At 47.6% G+C, this 12545-nt stretch overlaps 1 protein-coding gene across 1 annotated transcript; it reads right to left on the bottom strand.

Annotated features, from left to right (window-relative positions):
• Nucleotides 1-12255, bottom strand: osgin2 (oxidative stress induced growth inhibitor family member 2). The gene is given in 8 exon segments (XM_048260588.1): nucleotides 1-863; nucleotides 866-1019; nucleotides 1091-1292; nucleotides 1886-1977; nucleotides 3053-3244; nucleotides 5404-5540; nucleotides 6123-6215; nucleotides 11947-12255. Coding segments are annotated over 7 exon segments (1707 nt in total). The 5' UTR covers nucleotides 6190-6215; nucleotides 11947-12255.
• Between the last annotated feature and the right edge of the window lie 290 nt (nucleotides 12256-12545).

Below are 12545 nucleotides of genomic sequence, written 5' to 3'. Positions count from 1 at the left end.
TCAGAGGAACCCTCCCCCCCCCTCCCCCAGGCCTCCGCCCTCCCCTCTCTGAAGGGCTCCGCTGGCGATGAGCTTGCCCCTCTTCTTCTTCTCCTTGAGTCTCTTCAGCAGGCAGCTGGCGATGCCCAGAGCGCCGCCCTTGAGGAAGCGCACAAAGTTGTCGCCCACCAGCGGGCCCATGGCGAACAGGCCCGGCTCGGCGCCGCACTCGAACGTGTACGGGTGGATGTCCAGCGGGTTGCGCTTGCACGAGATGGGCCGGCTGGTGTCCAGGCCCAGGTAGCGGCCCTGCTCCTTCAGGAAAAACAGGTTCGGGTGCGAGCCGATTAGCACCAGCGCCATGGAGACCTTGAGGGCGCGGAGCGAGCCGCCGGGGCCCTGGAGCACGCAGCGCATGTCCGGCTGGAAGGAGACCACGCAGTGCTCGGGGAAGCTGACGTAGCTGGCCTTCGGGCCTGTGGCAGGGGCAGGGGCAGGGGCAGGGGCAGGGGCAGGGGCAGGGGCAGGGGCAGGGGCCCCACTGGCGGGGGAGGCCGAGCCGGGAGTGGGGCTGGGGGCCATGGGGGGGCTCTGGGAGCACATCATGTGGTAGACGCGGTGGTACTCGGGGTAGAGGGTCTTGGGCAGCTGCTTGAAGATGAGCTGCGGGTCATCGGCGCGCTTGCGGAAGGCGTGTAACACGGGGATGCCATGGTTACGGGCACACAGGACGGCGTCGGCCGCGCTCAGCCCCGCGCCCACCACCAGCACGGGCTCAGAGGGCGCCGCGCCAGCGGTCAGGGCCACACCGAGGGCGCGCACGCTGTGGAAGACGAAGGGGAGATCCTCGCCCTCCACACCGAGCCGCGCCGGCGAATCGGACGCCCCGTGGCCAGGACCACGTTTTCGGCGAACAGGCTGAAGGGGACGTGGGTGTCATCTTGGACGCGCTGGTAGCCCCGGACCTCCCACAGCCCCTGCGCCAGCCCAGGGGAGACCCCGATGCCGCCGCCCACTCCACCGTTGACCATCCTTCTCCCCTGGTCCACCTCGTCGGCCATCTTCTCCTCCCGTCGCTGCTGCCGCTGCTCTCCACGCCGTTCTCCACGACGTTTCGCTTCACGCCGTTCGCCAGGTCGCCGTCCTTGCCGTGGCCGTTGGTCAGGTCGTCCCCGTGGCGACCGCGGTGGAGTCTCTGCACAGAGGTGACGTAGGTGTTGTCCACAAAATTCTTCTGCAGACCCATCAGCTTCACGTAGTTCTTGTAGTACGAGGAGATGTCCTCTGGTGAGGCGCGGTCACTGGCCACCCCCCTGGACACAAAGAGCCATAAAATAAGTCACATTTCAATCCAATTTTACTTCATTACTGATGATTCTTCATTGATAACATAATGTCACTACCCTCTTCTTGAGTGTCAAAAAATGTGTCTACTTGAACAGCTGTTTTAAAGCCTTCCTGCTTGTTGGCTGTTCATCTCATCTTCTCTAACCTGACTCTATCCCTCTCTCTTCTCTAACCTGACTCTATCTCTCTCTCTTCTCTAACCTGACTCCATCTCTCTCTCTTCTCTAACCTGACTCCATCTCTCTCTCTTCTCTAACCTGACTCTATCCCTCTCTCTTCTCTAACCTGACTCTATCTCTCTCTTCTCTAACCTGACTCTATCTCTCTCTCTTCTCTAACCTGACTCTATCTCTCTCTCTTCTCTAACCTGACTCCATCTCTCTCTCAAAGCCCTAAATCCATCTCATTCATCCCGTTATTCATTTCACTTTCACAAACAGATTAATCTAGATTATATTAGATAAATTACATGTATTTGATTGCATGAAATAATATTAGATTGTCATTACGTGGAGTACAGATACAAAGCCAGTGAAATGCAGAGCACATCCTGCCTCACCTGCGTTTGACTGGGCACATGTCCCTGTAGTTGACCCCTGGCAGCTCCATCCAGATGCCCAGGCTGATGGTCAGCATTGAGCCCTCCATAGCCTGGAGAAACAGCGCATCATCAGACCCGAGCATCGTCAGGCCCGAGCATCATCAGGCCCGAGCACCATCAGACCCGAGCATCATCAGACCCGGCACACACAGGGAAAGCGCATCATCAGACCCGAGCATCATCAGACCCGGCACACACAGGCACAGCTCATGGCAGGCTTAAAGGAGCACGACAACTTTCTGGGAAATTGGGTCATTTGCCATCTACCCCAGAGTTAGATGAAAGGACAGCCCATTAGTTTACCGTTTAGTGGGGGAAGTTAAGCACAAAAATGTATCACTTTGTGATAAAAGCATCAAATTTGGTGAAATAACAAAGGGGGTCCGATCAGATTTAGAATGGTAGGTGCCTCAGATTTTGTTCCCTGGGGTCCACGGCAGCCAATTTTTATAAAAGGTGAAAAAGGGTTGAACAGCTAATACAGTTACATATTTTACCTTAAATCTATGTCATCCACACATGCTCATAAACAAGGCCCTTAAATATTTAAATAATAAATAATAAAAAAATGTGCCCACTGGGATACCAAATAGTACCGTATGCCAGTTCATCAGAATTTGTCAGAATTAAGAATCCTTCAAGAATTCATATTTACATTTATAAAAAGACAGTGGAGGAAGTGACAGAAAGCAAGTGGGAGAGAGAGATGGGGTGGGATCAGGAAATCACCCGGGTCGGACTCAAACTCGGATCTTATTTAGCTTTAGGTTAACTGTGGGCTAACTGGTATAACACATGCCCAGGGAATTATGATAAAGTAGGTTAACAGTGTCAGACTAGGGTTATCACACACACAGAGAAGAGAAGGGTATGTATCCTCTAATCTAACTCTGGGTGTGTTATGTGTATGATGGGACTCACACACACAGAGAAGAGAAGGGTATGTATCCTCTAATCTAACTCTGGGTGTGTGTATGATGGGACTCACGTGCCAGAGAAGAGAAGGGTATGTATCCTCTAATCTAACTCTGGGTGTGTGTATGATGGGACTCATGTGCCAGAGAAGAGAAGGGTATGTATCCTCCAATCTAACTCTGGGTGTGTACTGTGTATGATGGGACTCACATGCCAGGCGCCCCCAGGGGTGGCCTTGCCCAGCACCAGGTGGGGTATGTGGCGCTGAGGCTCCAGCCTCCACTGCAACACAGGGGGCAGCTCGAAGCCCATGTCTGCGTTGGGGTGCAGCAGAGTGTCAAACAGCACCGCCACGGGGTTGGCAGAGCGACCCTCCAGGCCCTCACACAGGAGCTCCAGGTCCTGTACGCACACACACAAACACACACACACACACACACACACATATGTATGCACAAACACATTTTAAGGGCTCATTCCAAAGTTCTTTAAGGTTATAATTAAGCCACACAAATTCACTACTAAAACACCTTTTAAAGGCTCGTTCTAAAGTCCTTTAAGATTATGATTAATCCACACAAGCTCACTACTACAACAAGTTAATTTGTGTGAACTCGAGAGAACATTTCTAAGGCTGTTGTTTATTTTTGTGTGTGTGTGTGCATGGGCGGACTGGCCATCTGGCATACCGGGCATTTGGGCAGCCGTGGCCTACTGGTTAGCACTTTGGACCTGTAACCGGAGGGTTGCCGGTTCGAACCCCGACCAGTAGGCGCGGCTGAAGTGCCCCTGAGCAAGGCACCTAACCCCTCACTGCTCCCCGAGCGCCGCTGTTGATGCAGGCAGCTCACTGCGCCGGGATTAGTGTGTGCTTCACCTCACTGTGTGTACACTGTGTGCTGTGTGTGTTTCACTAATTCACGGATTGGGATAAATGCAGAGACCAAATTTCCCTCACGGGATCAAAAGAGTATATATACTTATACTATATTTTTCCGGTGGGCCGGCGCACCTTTTGGGCCGATAGAATAGGCTATATATATAATTTAATTATTTTGGCCAACTATCGGCCCAAAGGAAGGGCAATCAGCGGCCCATTGGTTACATTTCAATATTGACACTGGACTGATCCAATAACAGCTCACGTCAGGCCCCACCCCTCCCATTTTGGCTCAGAGCCAGGATTCTGTGAGCGCATCAAAAGTTAATCGAAGTTGCCTACAAAAAATTGCGGCGGGTGCCGGTAGTGACAATTTTGCAAAATTAACACCAATGTAGAAGCTTAAAAAATGCAATATTGCAAGTAGGCTAGCATATGTCAGCAACATGTTGAAGTTCGTTGAATTTGAACAAGGATGTAAGCAAGCATACAGAACAAGGGACAGTGAGCAGGTGGAGAGTGCGAGCCTAGTTGAGGCTACATGATAAGAACTCAGTGGTAGAACAGGTGTGACATGCATGCCATGCCATGCTGACTATGATAATGATGACTTATTAATTGTGATAATGTAATGATATGGTAGCCTAATGATTATAATAACAAATAGCGCAACTTAAATTTTCTAAATGAATGATTTGCAAACCCGGACAGCAAAAGAGTGTCAAATCAACGTTAATTGTTGGTCAGATTGATCAGTTTCCGTCAGACGCCCAAAATTCAACATCGATGGCATGAGTGGTGGTTGGTCTCTCAAAGTAGAGAAGGGTTCTATCTTGGAAGGGTTATCATGGTAAAGATGGGCTAAAAGACTGTAGACTGACGGAAATGTAGGCTACAAAACGTCACGTCATGCACAAGCCAACTAAGCTACAGTATATATAACCTATACGATAGGCTACTGGAAGACACTAAGATAATTAGTTAATGTAGCTGTACTGTTCCAAAATGTACCAGCAATGTAGGTAGGTAGAATACAGTAAATAAAATATTTCCAGCAACAGCCCTGTTTGTGTTGTTTCAGTTGTCCTACAAGGATAACTGGTATAAATTACACTAAAGACAATCTGGGTAATTTAACTCTTTACACATAGGCTTCAGTAATTTTTGGTACTGCTGTCAATTGTAGCCTATTTAATAATTTGAAATAATACTTTGAATTCAAGCAGAAACTCTTATTTAATAATTGCTTGTTAGCCTACTTGAATATGGAGATCATATGCTCCATGCCTACCTCTGATCAGTCAGAGTGATAGCCAATGAGGCCTACATCACTTTCAGTGCTCCATGACAGTTGAAAATATATGCATATTTAAGGGTAATGCAAAGATTTTGTATTTAATTAGGTGTGCCCCACCGATTTGAGGGCCGCTTGGGCCAAATATGCCAGGGCCGATTTTTGGTCCCAGTCCGCCCCTGTCTGTGTGTGTGAGTGTCCAGTTACCAGGGGTGGCAATAATTCTGTAAGGTGCGTATGTGCGTGTGCGCGCTTGTGTGCGTGTGTGTGCGCGTGTGCGCGTGCGTGTGAGTGTGCGTGTGTGTGTGTGTGTGTGTGTGTGTGTGTGTGTGTTGTGTGTGTGTGTGTGTGTTTGTGTGTGTGTGTGTGTGTGTGTGTGTGTGTTACCTGCTCGGTGATAGGCAGGTGCTTGCTCTCCTGCAGCTTGCGATACAGCACTGGGTTTGGGTGCACTGTGGCTGGGTCCAGGTAGGGGGTGTATCCACTCAGCAGGTACGACAGGCAGATACCTGAGGGGCCGTTACCTGGGAGAGGAAGTCAAAACAATGCCTAGTGTCCCAGCAGTGAGAGTTCATGTGTTTTCCATTCTCATCAGTGATAACACTACAGGCTATACAGGTCTGAGATGTGAGATTTAGTGATGTAAGGAGAAACTGACTTCGACCACAGCATTGGATAAAAATGTCGGAAACAATCCTCAATTATAACCTTATAATTGTGCAATGTGGCCACAGATCCAATGGATTTACAGAGATATCTAATGTTCAAAACCTAGTGCAGATCCAATTGTACTTACATTTTAGTAACATTTTAGAAACATTTGATTAGTAAAGAAAGTAGAAGTAGGTGAATTTATGAGAAATAGGAGAGGGCACAGAATGTTTGTGTCACAGGATTCTGTAATTACAAATATCACTGAAGCTGTCCAGCAGGTTGTACTGGTTTATGTAACCTAAGGTCACCATGCGGCCTTGATTACTTAACGTTTGCTGGCACACACAACTAAATAAGTTCCCTCACACTGTTATGGAGCAAGTGTTTGGACTGTGCTGTGGGTGTGTGTGTGTGTTTGGACTGTGCTGTGGGTGTGTGCGTGCATGTCTCACCGATAATGACTACTGGCACAGTGGGAGGGCCGTCCCTGGGCAGAGAGCTTTCTTCCAGTAGAGGCATAGTAGCAGCCAGAGACAGAGCTGGCACTGCAGGGAGATCACACACACACACACACACAGCACACACATAAATACACACACAGCACACACAAAACACACATGTACACACACAAAACACACACAGCACACACACACACACACACACACACACACACACACACACAAAACACATACACACAAATGAAACACACACATAACACAATCACAAACACACACACACACATATGCATCCTGGTCACTCATCATAGTCTCCTCAGTTACCATGTTTCCTGTATCGGCACAACATGGAGGGAACTTTTTGACAGTAAAACAATTATACAGGAAATACTTAAGAATACATGTTTTCTTTGTGCCTATATGACACATCATAAAAATTAATCATTGAAAAATTCCAAACAATGCAGCTGTAAGAGTTACACAAGTCACGTTTACATGGACAGTTTTTTTGTCATTCTGAATAAACTATTCTGATTGAGAAGTTTGTGCTGTCTGTTTACAGCAGGCAATCCGATTGGCCGTATACATGGCTGTTTAATTGGAATAGGAATACACTAACTCTTTTTATTCCGATTGAGCCGTTATTCTGTTTTTAATTGGATTAAAAGTGTCCATGTAAACTTGACTACAGTAACAGGATGAAGATGTGCCATGCCGCTCAATTAATGGTCTTATTCTGCATTTGTTTAACGAGATGATTTGACATCAGCATTACAGTAATGTGTCATTTAACGTGTGAATTTGAATGAGTCACCTGATTGATAAATTAGCAAAATAATATATAAAATGTGACATCTTCCATTTAACTTTAAAAAAGTGACATGAACTGATCTCCGAACCCACAAAGTTTTACCACAAACATTCAACACAGTGCTTCCCCATACCTGTGTGTATGAAATACTATTACGATGTACTGAGGCCACAGAGCTACAAATAAGACTTGTGTAGACAAGCAAGCTCGAGTGTTGCTGGCACTCTACAAGATCAGTCACAGCTGCAAAATCAAGTCTCCACAAAATTTAAGGTCAAGCTATTTTCAGAGGAGCAAGACTTCACAAAAACAGCCAAAGACAAGAGGAGTCGAATCCAGTCAAGCTGTGTCGGGTCAAATGGGAAAACATGGAAGATCTGTCCCCACTGCAAAAACAGCCCATAATAACATGTGGCCTTCTCCAAAGAGTCACTCAAGGGAGAAGTGGACAAACTTCCTGTGGCTCTGTTGTGGTACATACGAGACGCAACATCTCTCCTGTATCTAATCATCACACAGCCTCCTCAATACACGAAAAACTCTCTCCTGTATCTTATCATCACACAGCCTCCTCAATACAGGAAAAACTCTAACAAAGAATTTGCACATCCCAGCCGGGCCAAAGCAAACACAAGAACTAAGAATGCTTTTCACTTGTTCTGACCAGAGAATATCATAAGCGTCCATTCCGTCTGCTGTCTTCAGATGCTAATATGAACTTGTACACTTTGCAACTGTTGTTGTCCTGTTGTCCTGAAAACAACACTTCTGCTGCTCTTACATAACTTGCACCACTATGCCACTTGCTTACTTAGGTCAAACAGAACTACCTCAGCCATTTATTGGCCTGACTTTGCACTATTATATTGACTGTCTATGCACAATTTCAACCCAATTTTGCTGCTCTTATTTCTTCATTGTATGTGCCTTTTTATTTACTCATTTATTGTTTACTTGAATGTTATGTTTGCCTGTGGACTTAATTGGTAAAATATGTCTTGTCTTCACCGTGGGATAGTGAGAAATAATTTCGATCTCTTTGTATGTCTGGGCATGTGAAGAAATTGACAATAAATCAGACTTTGAATTTTGAAGTGGCTTATGATGATGTGTTCTTGGGTTATTTATTTGTTGTGTTGGAGCAAGCTTATTACTGCTCTGTGGCCATCAATTATATGATTATTAGTATTGTTATGATCTTATGTAGATTTGACAGGGGATACATCTAGCTTCAATTGTGTGTGATACACACTATGCTTCCCAGCTGCACTTGACCCCTTTAAACAGCATCTACTAGGCTGTAGTGTAGCCTCTTTTGGGGTTCTATGAGGACTATCGCACTCCTGCACTTCTGGAATTGCTGGCATCGGTCAAGCACAATGCGGCCAAAGTCACAGCATTCTCCACGGTTAGACGGCAGCAGTCGACAGTAGTCAGCACTACTCCTCAAGCATTCTTGGATGGTGCATGATGGACAGCCTGTTGTGAAGGAGGCCCCTACTCTGTCCACCTGGCACACACAGACACGGACCTCTACCCCCACACACACCCCACCCCACACACCCACCCCACACACACCCTCTGCTGCTATGGGCGCACCACACGGGCCTATACCCCCCAGCCCCCCACCCCACACACACCCTCTGCTGCTATGGGCGCACCACATGGGCCTATTGGGCCATCCACCTGTTTGTGACCCGCTTTCAGTGGCCGGCAGCGTCACAACAGGCCTGTGACCGACCGCGGACAAAGAGTCGGGCCGGTTGTTTTTTGGCCCCGGGCTCTCATTGTGTGAGCGTCTATGTTGTTTTTCTCGTCTGCGCGTCGTCATGCTATTTGATCTCATCTCTTTCAATGGCCCCAGCTGACTCTCTCAGCATGCAGACAGACAGAGGGAGACAGTCAGGATAAAAAACAGTGTGTGGGGGGGGGGGGGGGGGGGGGGGAAGAGAGAGGGAAAGAGAAATAGAGGGAGAGGGTAAAGTGAGGCAGAAGAGGGAATGAAAGTCCAAAACAAACCGTCTCTTGTTCTACTTTTTTCATCTCTCCGTCACTCACTTTTCCTCTCTGCCACATAGTTCTGTGGCAACAAAAACATTGTTGGCTCAGATCTACTCACGGTGGCACAGTGCACTTCAGCCTGAAAGCCTGTGATGGGTGGTAACTTGTGAGGTGGTAACTTGTGAGGTGGTAACTTGCGTGGCGGTAACTTGCGTGGAAGTAACTTGTGCTGCTTTTTTTCTTATCAAAGAAGGAGCTGAGCAACAGGGACTTTGCCAGAATATTGTGGTTAGGATCTACTGACATGAATGCTATCCAATTATATCAGATGTTTTATGAAATAAACGCTTAATTTAGGCTATTGTCTAGATCATTTAAAGCAGCAGTTTATTTTATCATGTAGATATAGGCTTTTTTCCCTCTGATGGAATATTTCTGTATCCAACCAATGATGGAGACCCTGCTCTCTCTGGTGTGCATGAGCATTTGACGAAGAGAAATGAAGAGGAGAGGAAATCCCACTTCAGCCCAATAAATTCTGCAGATGGATATTTACTCATAACACCGCTATCCAGCAATTCTGACCCAATCCAACTGAAATCCTCAATATAATCTGGACATACCCGCACCTGCCGGGCCCACAGGTCAATGGATGGACCGGTTTGTCGATAACACATATAAACAAACGAAACACACTGTTATATATGCATATGCAAACATGTACACACAAGAACACACACAGATCTACAAAAATACCCCCCAGACATACACACACACACACACACACACACACACACACACACACACACATACTCTATGAGAACCGGCACTGGCTGGGTTTTGCCGCTTGTAGCCAGAGCCATTGAGCGGGAGACCGCACGCGCGTGTGTGTGTGTGTGTATGTTTTTGCGAGCGCACTCATTGTTTTCCTCCCAGCCGGCCCAAATCCCCCCTGATCACACCTCTGCGCAGCGCATAATCCGGCTCCCGGCGTGTTTATGTCCTTCCGAGCCGCCCCAGGCCCTTCCACACCCCCACTGTCTGTTTACCTTCCCCAGCACCACCCGCTGCCTGCCTCCGAGGGGCGACTGTGGGGGGGTCACGGGTGGAGGTGCGGGTGTAGCCGGGGATGCTGGGGTGCTGCTGGAGGAGGTGGAGGAGCCGGGGGAGCCGGGGGTGCTGCTGGAGGAGGTGGAGGAGCCGGGGGTGGTGAGAGTGGTTGAGAAGTACATGGGCAAAGAGTGGCAGGAGGGTGTTGCAGGGGGTGGAGGTGGCAGGAGGGTGTTGCAGGGGGTGGAGGTGGCAGGAGGGTGTTGCAGGGGGTGGAGGTGGTGAGATGAGTAAGGGGCTGGAGCTGAATTGGGGTTAGCTGTTGGCAGGGACTAGACTGGCATTTGCGCTCCACTGGTCGCCCATTTAACAGTTGTCTGACCACATTCACTCTGGCCACACACCACAGCTCCACAGTCACATGCGCTCGCTCGTATCTGTCCATCCACCGCTCATAGGAGGAGAGAGAGAGCAAGAAAACAGAAGAGAGAGAGAGATGAAAAGAGCTAGACTGGTGGGCGGAATGACACACACAAACAGCCAATCCAATGCCAAATGCCAGTGCTTATAACAGGAGGCACCATGTTACAAACTTGACCATAAAATGTTAATTAACTTCCACTTTATGGAAGTTGAACAACAGAAAATACTAAAGCTTTTCAATATAAGTATGCATACTTTTAAAAAAAAATGCTTCTACACACATATATCCAGTAAGGTGAATTTGTGATGATAGTAAAAGTTTACAAATCATATAGCCTACTTCACATCACCCATAAAATGCAATATAAATGCACTTACACATTTTGGTATAAAAGTACAGTAAAAATGGACCACAACCCACATTTTAAACTAATCTTTAAAGGAATCATCAATGGCACATTTTTGTAACCTTACACAAAAATACTTCAAACCTTCTCACACACAAAAATAGCCAAACCTGTCAATAGTATCTTTAGACAACAGCCAGGTAATGGTGAGTTACTATAGAGTCACAAATTGGTATTTTCTAAAGTTAAAAACAATGCGTAGTCCTCCTGCCAGAATGACTGCACATTAGGGGAAGAAAAATAAGACTTAGGGATGAGAGAGCAGTGCAAGCCTGTGGATTCGCATCATTGGCACCTACAGTAGTGTATTGCAAGCCTGTGGATTCGCATCATTGGCACCTACAGTAGTGTATTGCAAGCCTGTGGATTCGCATCATTGGCACCTACAGTAGTGTATTGCATAGTTGTTGCACTTACATCACTTACATTTCACATAATGGTAGATAGTGACAACTTGGTCCAGCCATTTCCATATCTACTGTCTACATGGTGTGTGTGTGTGTGTCTGAGTGTGTGTCTGACTGTTTACTGTATGTGTGGTTATTCATCCTGTTGGCTGGCATCAAACAATGGCATTCCACTATTTTTTAAGCTATTTCTCGAAACCCCTTTATTTTTTCTGATCAATGTCTTCTGTTTTTACAGTGACAAAGAATTTAGCAGGTGCACTTCTATTCAGTGATTAAAAACTATGCTATCAATAACCATGTATATTCAGGCCACTTGACTGGAATGCAATTGCAATACCTCTGACAAAATGAACATGACCGTATGACCTCACCGGCAATCCCACAATCGACCGACAGCAATATGGTCATGTGTATGCACGTGAGTGTAGCATGTGCGTGTAATGCATGTTGCGCGCATGCACAGACGAGACGTCTGGCTAGATTCACTCTTCAACATATACACTACAGAAAGCGGAGCGAGTTGATTTGGTGACACTCAGGAGTGACACACAGGAGTGACACACAGGAGTGTGTCTGTCATTATCAACCTTGCATAATTTAGGTCATAGCCGTCCTCCCTGTCAACATGTAAGGGTGGCATCGGGAGAGGTATAATGGGCACAACATTGAAATGTTTTGTGTGCGTCCGGTCTGTGTGCTGGCGGGCGTGTTTCGCTTACCTCTGTGGAACAGACACTTCTGATGAATTCTGTGATGCGCTATCCGTCCCGTCTCACTGGTTGCCTCCGAGCGCTTCGGCGGTATAAATAGCCCGTGTTGGCGGTGGGAGTGTCCGTGGGCCAGGCATGATGACACGAGCCGTTTGGTTGCAGGATGCGCTGTCCGCCGACCGCCGCACTTTGCAACAGACAGGATCAGGGCAACCTCGGTGGTGACTCTCCGCCTTGCAGGAGACGCATGGTTTAATAACAGCCGGACAGCGGACACGCAGCGTACCCCGTGAGCACGGCGGCAGATATGCAGTCTCCCGCATCACATGTACCTCGCGTTGCACCGACAGGCATGAAGACCGAGCGCAGATTCGCAACCAGGGATGCTGCGCGGAGTTCACCGGCTGGTCCACAAAGAGGAATCTTAATCGATCATTTCTCGATGTTGCATTCTTACCTCAGGTCAGACCCAACCGCGTGAGGCCAGTTTAGAGACAAGCACCACTCTTCATTCAGAAATCGTGCTGACTTTCAGGATCCCACACTACATAATTTCTCGCATATTTACCAACCTCCAGATTCTACAGCAGTTGTCCTCTGTGTCCCTT

This window comes from Alosa alosa, chromosome 13 (genome assembly GCF_017589495.1).
Source record: "Alosa alosa isolate M-15738 ecotype Scorff River chromosome 13, AALO_Geno_1.1, whole genome shotgun sequence".
NCBI classification, from domain to species: domain Eukaryota; kingdom Metazoa; phylum Chordata; class Actinopteri; order Clupeiformes; family Clupeidae; genus Alosa; species Alosa alosa.
Note: the sequence above shows the minus strand (reverse complement) of the source record. Positions and strands in the feature narration are given on the sequence as shown.